This window comes from Geotrypetes seraphini, chromosome 15 (genome assembly GCF_902459505.1).
Source record: "Geotrypetes seraphini chromosome 15, aGeoSer1.1, whole genome shotgun sequence".
NCBI lineage: Eukaryota > Metazoa > Chordata > Amphibia > Gymnophiona > Dermophiidae > Geotrypetes > Geotrypetes seraphini.
The window spans coordinates 67526153-67545114 of NC_047098.1; the positions used below are offsets into that span (position 1 = coordinate 67526153).

At 44.4% G+C, this 18962-nt stretch overlaps 2 protein-coding genes across 9 annotated transcripts in view; one reads left to right on the forward strand and one right to left on the reverse strand.

Moving 5' to 3' along the window:
* METTL27 (methyltransferase like 27) overlaps positions 1 to 5773 on the forward strand; it is a 266987-nt gene extending 261214 nt beyond the window's left edge. For all 6 annotated transcript variants that reach the window (XM_033922206.1, XM_033922207.1, XM_033922209.1 and 3 more), the window contains 2 exons: positions 2120 to 2212; positions 4979 to 5773. In XM_033922206.1, the coding sequence (XP_033778097.1) occupies positions 2120 to 2212; positions 4979 to 5214 (329 nt within the window). In that variant the 3' untranslated portion in view covers positions 5215 to 5773. The remainder of the gene's footprint in view (positions 1 to 2119; positions 2213 to 4978) is intronic.
* LYRM9 (LYR motif containing 9) overlaps positions 1 to 18073 on the reverse strand; it is a 33879-nt gene extending 15806 nt beyond the window's left edge. Inside the window, exons 1-4 of one of the 3 annotated variants that reach the window (XM_033922214.1) lie at positions 17512 to 18073; positions 11105 to 11237; positions 8189 to 8281; positions 1207 to 2282 (exon numbers count right to left, since the gene is read on the reverse strand). In XM_033922214.1, the coding sequence (XP_033778105.1) occupies positions 2268 to 2282; positions 8189 to 8281; positions 11105 to 11230 (234 nt within the window). In that variant the 5' untranslated portion in view covers positions 11231 to 11237; positions 17512 to 18073 and the 3' untranslated portion in view covers positions 1207 to 2267. Of the gene's footprint in view, positions 1 to 1206; positions 2283 to 7543; positions 7673 to 8188; positions 8282 to 11104; positions 11238 to 17511 lie in introns of those variants that run through there. The other 2 variants (XM_033922213.1, XM_033922212.1) reach the window with 2 other exon arrangements.
* Positions 18074 to 18962: the final 889 nt, after the last annotated feature.

Consider the following 18962-nt stretch of genomic DNA (forward strand, 5'->3'; position numbering starts at 1 on the left):
ATGCCTTCATATTCGATCCAGGTGCTATGTTGATTTAAGTGTACACTCCTCCCTCCGTATTCGCAGGGGTTAGGGACAGAGCCGGCCCGTGAATAAGGAAAATTCACAAATAACTTTTGGGCTGACTCTGATGAATGATCTTCATACATTCCTGCCCCGTGCAGAGCCGTCATCGAAAATGGCTGCCTGAGTTCCCATTATAGTCTCGTGAGACCACGGGAACTCACAGCAGCCATTTTTGATGATGGCTCTGCAAAGGCCAGGAATATAGGAAGATTGCTCCTGCCCAGCGTCGCCATTAGACCACCAGGTAAGATCTGGGGAGGTTGGGGACGGAACAATTCACAAGGGGGGGCCCAGGCCTAAAAAAAGCAAATAACCGAATCCGCAGATACTGAAACCGTGGATTCGGAGGGGGGAGTGTAGATGCATTTACTCCATATTCAGGGTCTGGTTCTATGTTGGCCTCAGTGTGGATGCATTCACTCTCCAATTAGGGTCTGGTTCTTCTTCAAGGTTTTCCCACAAACTCAGAACTCCCTCCTGCCACCAGAGGTCCCCCCATCCCCCACCACCCCCCCAAAATGGCAGGAGGGATGCCCACTCCTTCCTGCCACCGGACGCCACCCCACCCTGAACCTCCCCCAAACCTCCGACGTACATTTTTAAAATGGTGGAAGGGTGAAGCCCGCACAGAGGCTCCTGCTACGGCCGCCAGGGAGGGGCCAAAAGCCATGATTGGTTCAGCTGCCTAAGGCACCTCTCTCTGTACATCGGGTCGGTAACAGGATCGTCACTAAAGCTGTGAAAACAGGTTTAGCGACAATCACTGACTTTAGTGCATCCCCCAGTTTGTTCTGGGGTTTGGCTAGGATCAGACAGTAACACCGGACTAGAAAAAGACTGTTGCAACCTGTGCTTGGGGTGTGGCAGCGACTAGCCACAAAGAGTATTTTTCCTTTCCTCTGAGTCTGTGAAGTAACAGCTTTCTGAGCTAATAAAGGGGCAGATTCTCAAAACTAAAATCTGCCTTTAACGTGCTCGCTAAATCGGTTTCAGTTTTAGCAGCGGATTATTAAAATAATAATAATAATTTATTTCTTATATACCGCTATACCGTGAAGTTCGAAGCGGTTTACAATAAAGATACATTTGACAGTACATGGGATAGAAACGGTTTACAATAAAGATACGTTTAGTCAGTACATGGGATGCAAGTGGTTTACATTAAAGATTCATTTTGTCAGTACATGGGATACAAGTGGGTTACAATACAAGTGGTTTACTATCAAGGTGCATTTTGTCAGTGTAAGGGATACAGGAGGGTCTTTTCCAAATTATCTAGCAGTCTCCGATACTGCCATGCAAATGTAATACAACAAGGTCATTAATATTAAAATGAATACTCTGAGCGATTCTCTCTATAATCACCGAGTGATTCTCTAACCTCGTTATGCCACATTTGAGGCCAAAATTTGCCAACAGGTCTGAGCTGTTGTTGCCTTACTTTCTGATCAGTGCCTAACAGAGTATCCACCCAAATGCCTTGTGAAAGGCATCCATGATTTCACTTTCCATCTACATGAGTCTGGTGAGATGTAGATCTGTAGTAATTCCCAGCAAATTGATGAGCAACTTAACAGTTCCATCAAATTTCGAAGAGAACCCATAGTAATCAACATTTAATCCCCAGCTCTTCCCCCATAATATATTAGTGGACCCTCAAGTGTTGCTCTTTCAAGGATAGGGGAATCCCATATCAATTTATCATAGAAACATGAGGGCATATAAAAGCCAAATGGCCCAGCCAGTCTGCCCGTCTGCAGCATCCACTATCTCCTCCTCTCTCTAAGAGATCATTTATCTAATTAGCAGTAGGCAGAAGAAAATTAAAGGACTTAACTGTGTCACCATCTCAGCCCACTGCGGTCTTGTCTGAGGATGGAAGGCACAAGGTCAGGGATTTTACCTTAAGATTAATGCTGATGATGAAAGGCACAAGTTTCTGGGGTTAATTCAGTAATTGATGATAAAGACATAGCGCTTGATGTCGCTACATTATCTTCTAGAAAGGTGAAGAACCAGGTCTGGATCCTTAATGGTGTCTTTGTTCCCATAGACCGGTATGATGCTGTGATAACTGTGGGAGCGCTAAGTATTGGGCAGGTTCCTCTCAGCGTGATGCCAGAGCTCTGCCGAGTCACCAAACCAGGTGAGAGCTGCCACATCCCGGTGACAAACGTCCATCGCTTCTTTCGGTGATGGTCTTAAGTCTTCATGTCCTATTAAGAAGAAGCTGCACCATAAACAGCCTTGTAACAGAAACAACCTAGTTTAAACAATACCCAGGCCTCCATTGGCAGCCAGTGCAATTCGCAATAAAAGGGTGTAACATGATCAAATTTCTTCAGGCCATAAATCATTCTGACCGCTGTATTATTGTAAGTCTTGCTAATTCTTTCTTGTCAGATAGATAATATTACAATAACCGAGAAGACTCAATAGTAATCAATAGTAATTACTGATTGAACCAGTAATCTAAAAGCAGTAAATTCAAAACGGATGCAGGTGTAGAAGAAGCCTCTTCCTCTCCCCCTAGCCCAATATCCTATTTTCACAGTGGCCAATCCAGGTGATAAGTACCTGGCAAAAACCCAAATAGTAGCAACATTCCATGCTAGCCATACAGGGCAAGAAGTGGCTTCACCCCATATCTGGCTGAGTAGCAGATTATGGACTTTTTCTCCAGGAACTTGTCCAAACCTTTCTTAAAACCAGCTATGCTAACCGCTGTTACCACATCCTCTGGGAATGAGTTCCAGAGCTTAACAATTCTTTGAGAGAACATTTCCTTCTATTGGTTTTAAAAGTTTTTCTATGTAACTTCATAGTCTTTGTAATTTTTGATAGAGTAAAAAAAAATCAATCCACTTGTACCCGTTCTACACTACTCAGGATTTTGTAAACCTCAATCAAATCCCCCCTCAACTGTCTCTTTTCCAAGCTGAAGAGCCCTAACCTCTTTAGGGCCCCTATTACAAAGCCATGGTAGCGTTGCTGCTGTGGAAAATGCCCCCAAACCCATTTAATTCCTATAGGCTTCAGTGCATTTACCACAGCAGCATCGTTACCTCAGCTTTGTAAAAGAGGTCCTTAGTCTTTCCTCATACGAGAGGAGTTCCATCCCCTTTATCATCTTGGTCACTCTTCTTTGAACCTTTTCTAATTCCGCTGAGATAAGGTGACCAGAATTATTCAAGGTGAGGTTACACCATTGAGTGATAAAGAAGCAGTATAATATTCTCAGTCTTATTTACCGCCCTTTTCCTAATCATTCCTAGCAATCTATTTGTTTTATGGCCACTGACACACATTGGTGGATGGGACCCTGTCATGTACAAATTTGACACATTGATCTCCTACTATGGCCCTCGTAAGCCAACAGCAAGTTGAAGACCAGATTCAGTATTTAGCGCTTAAAATTATTCACTGAGAAAAATCTATGGCAAACATTCCTTGAGTGAGGGTGAGTTCTGCATGTTTTATAGTATAGCACTTAGTGTGGATTGATTCCCGCACTCAGCTTTTGGTAAAAGGTCTTAAGCCTGCTGAAACCTAGTGTAAATCCTGGTGGGCAAGTTGGGCTATTCTATAACACTGTGTCTAAACTTTTGAAATGTGCCTGACCCGCCCATGCCCTTTTTATGGCTACGCCCCCCTTTAGGGTTGCATGCAAGATACTTTGGGCGTACAACATTATAGGATCACGCACAGGCAGATAAGAATTGCCATACTAGGACAAACCAGAGATCCATCAAGCCCAGTATCCTGTTTCCAACAGTGGCCAACCCAGGTCATAAGTACTTGGCAGAAACCCAAACAGTACCAATATTCTAGAGCAGAGATTGTGATGTCATAATGCCTCATTCCACCAATGCCTAAGAGCCAATCAAATCAGTGATGTCACAATGCCTTGACTGCCCTATACTTGGCTGACATAAGAACATAAGAATTGCTATACTGGGACAGACTGAAGGTCCATCAAACCCAGTATCCTGTTTCCAACAGTGGCCAACCCAGGTCCCAAGTACCTGACAGAAACCCAAAGAGTAACAACATTCCAGAGCTTAGATTGTGATGTCATAATGCTTCATCCCACCAATGCCTAAGAGCCAACTTCATCAGTGATGTCATAATGCCTCTATTGTCCTATACTTGGCTCACATAGAGCTGCCATACTGGGACAGACCGAAGGTCCATGAAGCCCAGTATCTTCTTTCCAACAGTCCAACCCAGGTCCCAAGTACCTGATAGAAACCCAAATAGTAACATTCCAGAGCTGAGATTGTGATGTCATAATGCCTTATTCCACCAATACCTAAGAGCCAATCTCATCAGTGATGTCACAATGCCTTGACTGCCCTATACTTGGCTGACATAAGAACATAAGAATCACCATACAGGGACAGACTGAAGGTCCATCAAACCCAGTATCCTGTTTCCAACCAAGAACCTAGCTAGATCCCAAGTAGTAAAACAGATCTTATGCTGTTTATCCTAGGAATAAGCAGTGGATGTCCCCAAGTCATCTCAATAATGACCTATGGAACATGTCCAAATTAGTGACAATTAGCAATTAGTGACAATGGCTCACTAACGACTTAATTTGTGCACACATCTGCCTTGTTCCACCTATATAGAATCCGGGAGTGAATGTATAGTTTTTTTAGACAAAAAAGGAGAGATATAAGCTTAAATAAAAATGGGATACTCACATTGCCTATTCACGAGATGTATTGATATAGAAGTGTGTCAACATATTTGGGTATACTTAAAGCCAAACTCATTGATGGTACCCAGAGTTAAGCATCCTTGAGAGACAACTCATTAATTCATCCTCTCTGTCTTCTCTTGTGGATATTTCTGCTCTGATTTTTCTTTTAATCATTCTGCCTGTATCTTCCATCCCCCCTTTCAGGTGGCTTCTTGTGCCTTACTACCAGGACTAACCATTCCAACTTGCAATACAAGTCTGAACTGGAGAAGAGGCTGCAAGACCTGGAGGGCACAGGACTGTGGGAGAGGGTGACCGTGTTGGAAGTGCAAAAATGGGAGAAGGCCACCTCCATGGAGGAGGCCAGCCCAGACTCAGACTTCATCTCTGGAGCAGTGTACCTTTATCGGAAGAAAGTGGCAAGTGCCTGTGTGCTGTGATAAGAAGAAGCAGCAGATGTTAGTAGTTCCACCATATTTTTCTGAGATGGCGTGACCAGAATGACACCCAACATTCAAAGATGGCGGTCACACCATGGATCGACAAAACCATTCTCCCCTCCTTTCCTAATGATTGCTAACATTCAATTTGCCTTTTTAACCATTACTGCACATTAAGTTGAGGATTTCAACATTTTGGCAACAGTGACTTCAAGATCAAATTCCAGGATGATAACTACTAATAGGAGCCATTCTATAAAATAGATGCTAAGATTTACATAGCATTACATTTGTAAATGTTTAGAATATTACCATGTACATGCACATGTGTGCACATATGAGCATATGTGTCAAATTGCCACCTTCTGGAAGACCAAGTGCATTAGTGCATTTTGCATAGCAGACTTTGCAGGTGGAGGATATGTGGGCGGAGTCTGGGCAGGACTCATACTAAAACCTGTTTCTTATAGAATATTATAAAGTATGTGCATAGCAAGGGAAGGTGATGCCCAGCATCGCCATGCCCCCACCCCCACACTCTTCCCCGCATCACTTATATTACCCCTTACCTCTTTAAATCTTCATCAACAGTATGCAGCATCTCCTACCTGCTGCTTACGCCAGCCCCAGCTCTCCTCTGACCAGGAAGTGATGTCATAAGGAAAGCTGAAGCCGACAAGAGCAGCAGGTAGGAGAAGCTGCTTGATATTGGTGAAGTAGAGGAGGATCCCCCACTGCATAAACTGAAAGTGTGATGGGAGAGATAGGAAGAAAAGCAGGAGAAAACAGAACCTTGGAATCCCAGCGAGGACAGCATATCGAGGAGTAGGTGGTGATTCATCTTATTAGTTTTGGGTCGTTCCCCAACCATTTGACCAGAAAGTAAAGGCCTAAGGCAGTTTTTAAAGTGATCAGCCTTGATGGCCTTGAGGAGCCTTTTCTTGCTTTACAAACATGGTGCTTCCATATGATTCATATCTTGGCACTGGACCACTGTGCATTAACTGATCTGACCTCACAGGGAATGCAGTTCCAAGCTCTTACCTCACAGGCCCATAGCAGAATACTGAAAACTTGATCTTGGTTATGTTATGATGGTCAAATCGGACTTCCAGTGCAATAAGGATGGTATGCTGAACCAAGGGTCTTCCATTCGCTCCTGCTAGTTTGTTGCAGGAAATACTGATCACTATTTTTAGCACCTCCTTCTCTCTGCTGCTCCCAATCAGTTAGTTTCAAAGCCAGCAACAGCCCTACAGAAGAGAACAGCAGAAGAAGAATGGGGAGACCCCCCCACAACAGGAACTTGATCTGCACATATAAAATAACACAATGCTCACAGACAGGCCAAGGAGAGGAAGGAAACAAAATTAACTCTTATTAACAAGGAACTGAAGTGAAGGAAATGAACTCAAGGGAAAAACCCGCTACGGAACTATATACAATATACAATTTCTCCAAATAATGACAGCTGGCAGAAAGTTCAGAGACAGCCTCCAGGCAGCCAACAATCCAAGCAGGCACATCGACAATGATGGGCGGGGGGTTCAGTATACCATCCCTATCTACTGGAAAAGGTATTATCAAGGTAAGAACCTAATCTGTTTTTCTAGTGCAATAGGGATGGTATGCTGAACTAAGGGACGTACCTAAGCAGTCTCTGAAATCCCAGGAGGGTGAGATACGCCTGCCCGCAAAACAGAGGCTCCAACAAGGTGTCCTTTCATACCGCCATGTTCACCCTATAAACTTGGTGAAAGGGTGACTAGACAACCAAGTCACCACTTGACACAGGGCAGGAGCAAAGGAAGATTGCTCCTGCCCAGTTCACGGCTGGACCACCAGGAAGGCAGGAGGGAGGTAAAAGTTCTTAGAGTCGGCTGGGACAGGAGGCGAGAGGGATCCCTCCTGTTCCAGCCCACCGCTGGACCACAAGGCAGGCCTGGCAGAGGTCTGCAACAGGTCCAGGAGGGGGCGGTTGGGTGCTGACCCAAATATAAACTGAGACACTCATTTTTGGCCCACTTTTTTGGCCCAAAAATTTCAGTTTATATTCAAGTATATATGGTAAATTGACCCGTAGCATATGTTCCACCTATATGAAAAAATTATTTATAAGCCTTACAGAATTACACTCAGAATAAAAAAACCTAAAAATAAATCTGCAAATCAGAGATACATCTACAATCTCCTATATAAAAGCAAAGCCAGAGATTTCAAACAATCCCTAAGACAGGAGTTGGGGAGTATCTTTAGTGATAGTTAAAGACAATGCAAGTCACCCTATTCCCTCACATAATACACTCATGAGTGTAATCTACCAAATGCAGAGTACAACTCTGATCTCAACTCTTGGCTTTTGCTGTTCCCAGATTTCTGGATAACGTTCTGAAGGTAGATCCAGTCTCCTCTGTACCAGCATCACACATCGTTACTTGTTTCCTTTGTCTTCTGCATACTGTTAGTATAAGAGCAAAAAAGAAAAAGTACCTTAGGGCAGATAGGGAGAAGCTGTGCGTTTTCTTTCTCATCGTTCACCTTTCCTGCTTTTCTCCCACCAAGGAGTGCCACCGGCATCTGCATAGACAGAAAGCACCAGCAGCAAAGCCTGAACTGTTCTCTCTCTCACTTGTGACATGGGCCGCCACATCCCCAAAACTAAACATGCAAACATATGAATGAACAGACAGCACACCCTCTGCCAGTCAACAGTGCCGAACATACTCTGAAAGGGATGGTCCTGTGTAACCCCCACACACACACACAAAAAAAAAAACCCGAAATCGTGATATGCTGCCATGTGAGGGAACATGTGCTGGCATTTCAGGGGAACCCTACAGGATTCAGTTCCAAAGATTTTGCTTCCAAAATTATACCAGCAGAGAAACTTAAATCACTTAATGGCTCAGCAGCAGTGCTGAAAATCTAAGTTTGCCCATGTGTGGGTCAGAGGACCCTTTGCCAGGGAGCTTACTTTGTTCAGGACCCAGTCGGCATCTTCAATGGCTCTTCTGATAATCTGTTGAATTCTCTCAGGATCATCTTCATCTGCATGGACTTGGAAGTTCTACAAAACCATAACAGTGCCCGGGAGAAATACAAAAGCAAAAGAAATATTAAGTTAACCTTTTTTTTTTTTAATTGATGACAGAATATTACAAATCAAAACCACCAAAACGACAATAAATTTGCATTACTCTGATACTGCACACACTGGCAAATTATCGCCTGTTGTGAAGTAACTCAGTCCACCCCCCACATTGCAGATAGTTATGCTTAGCCTCCAGCCCTGGAATATTGTTCTTCAACCCACCCTCCAGCCTCCAAACCCTAATACTTCCAAGCTGGATTGTAAAGGAAATATAGCAACAGCAGGCAGAAAAACAGTGGCAATTGCTATAGACCACCCTGTCAAACTGTCTTCCCGTTCCCCCCAAAATTCCCTACCTCCTTTCCCATGCTGGAGGTAAGGTGAGCTTGTATTCTGGTACCCCTCCCCCAATACTATTATAAAAGAAAGGGATTAGAACTTGTATACTGCCTTTTTGTAGTTTTACAACCATATTCAAAGCGGCAGTGGCGTACCAAGGGGGTGGCGGGGGGGGGGGAGGGCGGTCCACCCCGGGTGCACTCCCCAAGGGGGTGCACACCCCAATGGGGTGCAAAGCCGGCCACCCCTGCTTTCCTTAACCAGCAGCAGCAGTAAACAGGGGTGTCCGTGGGTGCTCACTCCGGCAGTTCTTCAGCTTCTGGCCGGCTCCCCTGCTCAAAGCTGCGGGCGTCGGCTCCTCGCATAATCCACGGCTGCGTCGAAAGCGTTCTCTCTGATGTCAGAGAGAAGGCTTCTGAATCAGCCGCGGATCGCGTGAGGTGTAGACGCCCGTGGCTTTGAGCAGGGGAGCCGGCCAGAAATGCTGGGCAGGGAAATATTTTTGCAGTACAGGGAAGGGGGGCATAGAAATGTTGCTCCTGCACAGGGAATGGGGTAGAAATACTGCACAGGGGGTAGGGGGAGAAATGCTGCTGCTGCACAGGGAAGGGGGGAGAAATGCTGCTGCTGCACAGGGAAGGGGGGAGAGAAATGCTGCTGCTGCAGCACCCAGTTAGGGAGAGAGAAGGAAGACAAGGGAGAGGAACCAGAGATGCCAAGTCCATGGGAAGGAGGGAAAGGAAAGGAGATACCAGACCATGGAGGGGGAGGAAGAGATGCCATGGCATGGGGGGAAGGAAGGGAAGGAGATAGAGATACCAGACCATGGTGTGGAGTGGGAAGGAAGGAAGGAAAGGAGAAGAGAAAGAGAGAGATGCCAAAGCATAGGGGAGGGGGTGAAGACAGAAAAAATGGAGAGGGGTTGAAGCTGAAATGAATCATGTGCAAAGGAGAGAAGGGACCCTGGATATACAGTTTATTGAAGGGATATAGAAAGAGGGAAGATGCCATATGGAAGAGACAGAGGGTGGATAGTAGATGGAAGGGGCAGAGAGAGTGCAGGCAGTAGATGGAAGGGGTAGAGAGAAAGGGCAGAAGCTGAGAGGACAGATGTTGCATGGAAGGGAGAGAGGACAAATGCTGCATAGAAAGAAGAGATCAAAGAGAAGATGATTAAAGCAGAAACGACAAAAGGTAGAAAGATTTTTTTTGTTGCTTTACTTAGAATCAAGTAGTATTGTAACTGTATTGATAAAAGTTTATAAATAGGAAATAGAAATAAGGCAATTTTTTGGACTAAACCCCTTTCCTCAGGTCAGGACAGGATACCATAACAACAGTATACTGTACTCTTCTGAAGAAAGATTTGGCCTCTGAAAGATAATTGAAAAATGGATTAGTCCAATAAAATGGTATTTTCTTATTTCTCATTATTTGTTTTATTTTTATTTGTTAATTTGTAAAGTGGTGATTGTTATGTATCAGTTTTTTCAAATTTACATCTACTGTCTTTATATTTTGCACAGTATTAGGGGACATGAGGTGTTATGATGTTGCATTGTATGCAGAGTCTGGTTTCTTGGCGTTTCAGTTTAACTTTTGTCTACATATTGCTATTTTTAGTTTGTGATTATTCCATATTTGGTGAGGGTGTATCTCTGTTCTGTGTGTATGAAAAGGACATAATTTTCAGTTGGCATTGACTACAGGATCTGGCTTGTTTAGTTTTACAATGTGTGTATTGGTGTTCTAGTGCTCATTGCAGTGTTTAAGATGCTGCCTTTTCCTAGGTACACTCTTGTGCAATATGTGGATTGTTACTAAAAGTCATATTTTTCATATAGATGGGGGTGGGGTGTCAAAAAATGATGGGCCCCGGGTGCCACATATGCTAGGTATGCCACTGCAAAGCGGTTTATACATAAAGGTGCTTCAAGCATTTTCCCTCTCTGTCCCAGTGGGCTCACAATCTATCTAATGTACCTGGGACAGTGGAGGATTAAGTGACTTGCCCAGGGTCACAGGGAGCATTATCAAACAATAAATCCCTTCTCCCTTCATTCCCATTCTCTTTCCCTTCTCACATAAAGCTAACTGATAAAGGATCCTTTATTCTCTGAGGAAGTTTGCTTTGTTGATTAAAAATGAAACTATGGCTCTGGATGATAAGGACTGATCCTATATGAAGAGGAATTGTGTTTGGCACTTGAAAGAAGGCCATTCCTCTCTCAACTGCATAAGCAGGATGCATGTAACTTATTACACGGTTGGCGCTGCTCGTAGTTTTAGAGTGGAGGAGTGGGGCCTCATGGTTAGAGCTACTACCTCAGCACCCGGAAGTTGCGGGTTTGTGCCCCAGCACCGCTCCTTGTGACCCTCTCCTGCCTCTTTTCTCCCTATGCTCGTCTCTTCCTTATGTCCTCCACTCCATGAAAAACCCATGGCTGTGCTGTACGGTACCTGGCGAATGGCATGTTTGTAATGCTCCTGTATACTCTTCGTAGGAAGCAGGCGACAACAGCGCAGAAGGTAACGATACAGTTGCAAAGGGCTGTGCACCAGAGCGGCACCAGGGAGTGGGGCCATCACAATCCTGTCAGACAGACACAAAACAATCCAGAATCTTCTGAACCAGTCCTGGTTTTAAGTACTCATCCTTTACCCTTCTGGGATTTGTTGGGCTTCTTGTCAGTGCAATTAGACAGGACTATGTATCCCAGAATTCTCATAGGTAGGATTTACAAAATTAACCCCCTCTTTTACTAAGGTGTGCTAACCGAGGGCCTAAGAGTAACTCACAACTAGCCAATGCTTTGGAGCAGTGGTCTCAAACTGAAACCCTTTGCAGGGCCATATTTTGGATTTGTAGGTACTTGGAGGGCCTCAGAAAAAATAGTTCGTCTTATTAAAGAAATGATAATTTTGCATGAAGTAAAACTCTTTATAGTTTATAAATCTGTAATTTTTTAAATAAGACATGAACTATTTTTTCTGAGGCCCTCATAATTAAAGTTTAACATCTTTCCTTTCTCAGAACTGATACATTTCAATCACTATATTGAAAATAAAATCATTTTCCCTACCTTTGTTGTCTGGTGACTTTATTTTTCTGTCTTTTAACTATGTTTCCAGGGCCTTGTCCTTTAACTGTTTTTCTGCCTTGCATCCATCTTTGGTATAAACTTAACATTGAATTTTTCCATTGTTCTGCTTTCTTTTCAAAATCTACTTTTCCATGCCTTCCCTTCCTATCTCTCTGTCTCTAACCCTCAGTAAGCCTGGTTCTAAGAGAGAGGTTGTAGAGGCTCAGCATTAAAGATAGTTTTCACAGCAACTGTGAACTACTGTCTGCCTCTGCCTTTAGAGTCTCTGTTAGGGTTTAATACAAGTATTTTAGCCTAGATTAGTTTTTTAGGTTGAATTTTAAGGCACAATATCAGATTAGGGCACAAATAGCTGTTGAGAGAAGGATCTGGTGTTAATTTAATTCCCTCTCACCCACCCCAAGACAGAGCTTTTTGATTTATAGACTTTTCAGCCAACCAGGAAAAGGGCATTACTTTGGTAGGATTTTTCTGCCCTTTATTCTTGCAGGTGTAAGTACTTCTGCACCACAGTATGGCTGGGAAACATCGTATCACCAAAGCTGCTGCTCAGGTAACAACTTTTGTCTCTGCGCAGACAGAAAATGTTACCCAGGCACAGTTCTATGTGCAAGCGTTCTTCAGCTTGAATCCCTCATGAAGGAAGTAAAAGAACCGAGAGCGGAGGTGGCAAGACTGAAAAGCATCCATGGGAATGAGAGGTACATCTATGAAATGGTTCATGAGATGTCAAAAATTTCCAGCAGTGGGGAAGAAGAGGCTGTGCTGAGGGAAGACAGCTGGAATCAGATTACAGAACATTGCAAGATTGGTACTGTGACTCCCCCCCACCCTTGAACTGAAGAACCGGCATGCTGTCCTGGAAGTGGAGGAGATGAGAGCATCCCAAGGACAGGAAGGACCAATGCTTGAAATCCCCAAAATGACTGGATCCATGACCACTAGGAGGTGTAAAGTAGGAGTTGGCGATTCCCTTCTGAGGGGTACAGAAGCATCCATCTGCAGACCAGACATGATGTCACAAGAGATATGCTGTCTCGCTGGTGCCAAAATCCAAGATGTTACAGAGAGCTTGCCAAGACTCATCAAGCCGGATGACTACTATTTGATGCTGTTCATCCACATTGGCACTAACGATACTGCCAGATATGCCTGCAAATGTATCAAAAGTGACTTTGTGACTCTGGGAGAGAAGGTGAAGCAGTCAGGTATGCAGGTGGTATTCTCGTCCATCCTTCCTATCGAAGGTAAAGCCAGGGCAGAGAAGCTCGCATCCTGGAAATGAATGTGTTGCTACATGGATGATGTCAAGAGCGTTTTGGCTACCTGGACCATGGGATGATTTTCCAAGGGCTCCTGAGCAGGGATGGTGTGCATCTACCAAAGAAGGCAGTAGGCTGGCCAATCTACTGAAGAGGGCTTTAAACTAGAAGTGAAGGGGCAGGGTGACCAAAGCCCCTGGGTGAGTATAAGCCCTCAGGTAAGTAAATCACAGAATACCTTTACACGGATGGGAAAAGGGATCAATGTCTGGAAAGCAGTATATACTAATGTTCGAAGTATGGGAAACAAGATTCTGGATCTAGAAGCTGTGATGGAAGAAGATGAGTTGGATATAGTGGCGATCACAGAGATGTAGTTCACAAAGAACCATGACTGGGATGTAGTTATACTGAGTAGTGTTATATGTTAAAGATCATATTAAAGCCACACAATTGCAGGATCTGCAGGGCAAGGAAGAGACATTGTGGATCAATTTGGAAAGAGGGAATTGTGAATATATTTACATTGGTGTGATATACAGGCCTCCTTCACAGACGGAAGAAGTGGACAGAGATTTAATTGTAGAGATTCAGAATCTATCTAAAAAAGGGGAAGTTTTACTATTAAATTAAATATGCTGGATGTTGATTGGGGTATCCCTATTGCAGGGTTCTCTAGCAGTAGGGAGATCCTGGATTCTCTACAAGGAGAACTATTCCAACAGTTGGTAATACTGGACTTAGTGCTTACAAACGGGGAAAGTTTCTGATGTTACAGCGGGTGATCATCTGATATCCAGTGATCACTGCATGGTACAGTTTAATATTAAGATGGATAAAGAGAGGGCTCATTCAAAAGCAAAGGTTCTAGACTTTAAAAAAGTAACTTTGTTTGGATGGGGGATTACGTCAAGGAATTGTTGTCTGGTGGAGTGGAAATGTGGTGGGCAAAACTGTGATTGAGTTTTTGCCAGGTTCTTGTGACCTGGATTGGCCACTGTTAGAAACAGTAAACAACTAGATGAACCATCCTTCTGACCAACTATTGCTAATGTTAAGCCTAACCCTTCCAGGCCACCATTACTCCTTTTGTAAAACTGTGGTAAATAAGGAGCATCACCAGTCCCACAGTGACAAAGAAAAGGGATGCCAATGCCAGTCTTGCCTAGAACACCAACCACACCAGTGCCAACCCTAACGAGCCTCATGACTTCATCTATAACCACCCTCCTGTGGTCATCACGAAGGCATACTGTTTGAGAGCAAAATATATAGAAATTAAGCACACGTGTGGGGGGGGGGGAAGAGTGCAAAGGAATTTTTACAACAGGGAAGAAAAAAAGATGGAAAACCCAAATGGCAAACCTATTGTTTGGGATGTGCTGCAAATAACCAGTAGGTGGTGCTGCTGGACTGATATCTTGCCTATGGCTTGAAAAATACAAGGAGAACAAAAGAATAGTCTAACTACTAGGGATGTGCATTCCTGACATGTATGTGAAGTGTGCGCAAATCGCTTCTATGCATGTATTTACAAACCTGTTACTTAAAAAGCTTAAAAAGCTTCCTGCACACAATGTAAATCCATGTTCTAAAATGACTAGGATCATGGGAACCAAGAGTGTATAACATAGGATATCACTTTTTAATCCCTTTTGTTTTAAAGTTTTTATTTTATGTTTAGTTTTTGGGAATTTTGTTGTCCTAGGCATCCCCTCCTTTTGTTTCACCACATGCCACTTTGAGGATGATACCAAAATCTGCGGACGATACGAAGTTACACAGAGTAGTGAAGACACAGGGGGATTGTGAAAATCTGCAACATGACATAATCAAGCTCGAGATATGGGCATTGACATGGCAAATGAGGTTCAACGTAGATAAGTGCAAAGTGATGCATGTCAGGAACAAAAATCTCATGCACGAATACAGGATGTCCGGGGCGGTACTTGGAGAGACCTCCCATGAAAGAGGCTTGGAAGTTCTGATCGACAAGTTGATGAAGGGCATAGAGAGAGTAGAGAGGGACAGATTCTTCAAACTTTCGAATAATAAAAGAACAAGAGGGCACTCGGAAAAGTTGATAGGAGACAGATTCAAAACAAATACTAGGAAGTTCTTTTTTACCCAACGTGTGGTGGACACCTGGAATGCGCTTCCAGAGGACGTGATTGGGCAGAGTACGGTACTGGGGTTCAAGAAAGGATTAGACAAATTCCTACTGGAAAAGAGGATAGAGGGGTATAGATAGAAGATTACTGCACAGGTCCTGGACCTGCTGGGCCACCGCGTGAGCGGACTGCTGGGCACGATGGACCTCGGATCTGACCCAGCAGAGGCATTTCTTATGTTCTTAAGTCATCTGCACAATGCGCTGAGGCGGCAAAAAGGGCGAACAGAGTGCTAGGAATGATAAAGAAGGGGAATCGCGAACAAATCAGAGAAGGTTATCATGCCGCTGTACCAGGCCATGGTACGCCCTCACCTGGAGTACTGCATCCAGCACTGGTCGCCATACATGAAGAAGGACATGGTACTAGTCGAAAGGGTCCAGCGAAGAGCGACTAAAATGGTTAAGGGGCTGGAGGAGTTGCCGTACAGTGAGAGACTGGAGAAGCTGGGCCTTTTCTCCCTTGAAAAGAGGAGACTGCGAGGGTTGAAACATTCAAAATACTGAAGGGAATAGACTTAGTAGAGGAAGATAGACTGTTCACCCTCTCCAAGGTAGGGAGAACGAGAGGACAATCTCTAAAGTTGAAAGGGGATAGATTCTGTACAAACGTAAGGAAATTCTTCTTCACCCAGAGAGTGGTAGAAAACTGGAACGCTCTTCCGGAGTCTTATAGGGGGAAACATCCTCCAGGGTTTCAAGACAAAGTTGGACAAGTTCATGCTAAACTGGTGAGACTGGACTCATTTGGAGCACTGGTCTTGACCTAGGGGCCGCCCCAAGAGCGGACTGCTGGGCAGGATGAACCACTGGTCTGATCCAGCAGCGGCAATTCTTATGTTCTTATGTTTTTAATAGACACCCCTGATGGTGTGAACAAGAGGAAGGACCTAGCGAAGCTTGAAGAATGGTCTGAAATTTGGCAGTTAAGATTTTAAAATGCAAAGTCATGCATTTGGGCTGCAAAAAGCCTAAGGGAACGGTATGCTTTAGGAGCTGAAGATCTTATGTGCACAACAGAACAGCGGGACTTGGATACGATTGTATGTGATGATCTTAAGGTGGCCAAACAGGTTAAAAAGGTGATGTCGAAAGCTAGAAGGATGCTAGGGTGCATAGGGAGAGGTATTGATGCCTCTGTGTAAGACTCTGGTGAGACCTCATTTAGAATATTGTGTACATTTCTGGAGGCCACACCTTCAAAAAGATATAATAATTATGGCATTGGTCCAGAGGAAGGCTACTAAACTAAAATGGTGCGTGGCCTTCGTCATAAAGCATATGGGGACAGACTTAAAGATCTCAATATGTATACTTTGGTGGAAAGACAGGAGAGGGAAGATACAATAGAGAAGATCAAATACCCATGTGGCATAATATGAAGCGAGTCTCTTTGAGTTGAAAGAAAACTCCATAGTGAAAGGGCATGGGATGAAGTTAAGAGGGCTAAGGAAGCACTTTTTTTTGCAGAAAGGGTGGTAGATGCATGGAATAGTCTCTCACTCCCAATTATAGGTGGTGGAGACAAAGATGGTGTCTGAGTTCAGGAAAGGCACGTGGGATCACTTAGGGAGAGGAGATGGTGGATGCTGCAGATGGACAGAGTGGATGTGCCATCCTGGGGAGGGGTCTGAGGCTCTGATTGGTCCAGGTTGTTTAAGACCCCCTCCTATGGGTGGGGCTTTATGTGTCTGGGCCAATCAGAGCCTTAGGCTCCTCCCCAGATAAGGGGGGAGTTGTTGGAGGCATGGGGAGGGGGTTGTGTGGTGGCAGGAGAGCATGGGCAACTCTTCCACTGCTGAGGGGAGTTGTGGAAGTGTCAGTTGTGCAGGAGAGATTGGGCGCGGGTTGTTGGTTGGGAATTTTTCCCACTTGTGTTGTTGTGGTTCACATAAAACTGTATATTTAAGAACATAAAGGAGACAAAAGGTTTGAAAATATGTTTGTGTGTCACCCTGCTGTAGCTAGAGCTGAACAGGGAGAGAGAAAGCTTATAGACACCAGTGTGAGAGTGAAGGGGACAGGCTTGGATTTCTGAATCAGGCACTACACTGCTTTGGGATAGGGTAGCTTGGCATCTCTGCCTTCCCCTTCTTTTCCCCACTCCCTTTGGCAATGCAGAGCTGGGGATGCTAATGAAGATCCCACCAATGCGCCCCGCACATGCGCATTACAACGCACAGACTGCATGCCGGGATTTGTAGTTTAAAGACGCTTATAGGGCCTAGGCTAGGCGCAAGCACAGCGTCGAGTCAGAGCCGTTCTGCGTCAAAATCCTAAACCGCAACTGTAGCGCTACCTCAGCCATAACGCTCCTAATGACAGACTTACCTTACACACGCCTTGTGAAAGCGCTCCTCCTATTGGTCAGCGTCAGAAACTGAAAGTCTTCCAAAATGACCAATCGCAAGAAGGGCCGGGATTGCAGTGCGGAGCCAATTAAGACGGAGCTGGGGCAGTAGAGAAAAAAAGGATTTGACGAATCACCTCTCCCTGATTCCGGATGAGGTCAAAGTGATCCCGTTGACCTTAGGAGGAAGCCGGAAGCGCCTTTTTTCTTTTGAGTTGCCGAATCCTTGAAGCTTGACTTCAGAGGTTGCATCTGCAGAGCCTGTTCACTGCCAGAGCTTCTCTGACCCAGTGCATCAGCACAACCTGTGCACAGCCAGAACCTCAAAACTCCGCATTAAAAAAATCTCACATGCAAATGATGTCGCCGGAGAGCGAGGGAGATTCGCTTCATTTACATGCATTGAGTCGCTGACCGGCACATGTGCAGAATATACAAGGAAAGAGGCGTGAATGCAATCGACACGGGCATTGTTTGAGCATAGAATATGATTACATGACAGGCGAGAAACATGCCTTTATTAATCATGACCCACAGCCAGAAACACACAGGATAAGGGTATCATACAAGCGCTCAAGAAGAAAAGTTGGCTTTTAACAAGCCTGTCTCCCCCATAAACTCAAAAGAAGCGAGATTTTACTACCCTCCACTCATAAAATATATAGATACACTTTTTTTTTTCTTTAGCCACAGTCAAAACACAAGTGCTGGCACTGTAACAGCACCCCCAGACCAGTTGCTGCTTTTTGTTGCCCAAAGCCGGCACCGCTCTTTGAAAATGCCTCGGCAGTTTTTAAGAATCTACCGGAGGGTTCATTTCAATGTTAAATAGCACATTTGCATGCCACTGTCAGAGACTGCTTGAAACCTCGCTAAAGACAGAGATAATCCATTTTGATAATCCACCGCTAAAATACGTGCATGCACAACTGCTGGAAAACAGTTTAGCGACCACATTAAAGTTTTGAGAATCTTGCCCTCAGTGTTTGCATTTTATATAATATACCGTTTTCTGGACCAACTATAAAAGTGGTTTACAACCTCTGAGCCAGCGCATCTGCGGAATCTCTGTACTGTCTGAACCTCCCAAACTTAGTGCATCTGCACAAGCTGTGCACTGCGAAAATCGGACCCAGTCCATCTGCATTGCAGAATCTGTGCCTTGCCTGACATTGCTGTTATGATGTTCAACTGTGACTTGAAACCTAATATGCCCCAAAACAGAACTTTTTATATTTCCCCGGAAGTCCCTTCCTCCTCCTTTATGTATCTCTGTGACTTAACACTACTATCCCTTCAAGAGTTATCTTGAAAACCTCTCGCTCTTTGCACATATCTAAAGCACTGCAAAATCACATCACTTCACAATCATTTCCAAAATCTGCCCCTTCCTTTCTCAGCATGCCCTTGCCAATGTAACCTGGGTTTGGTG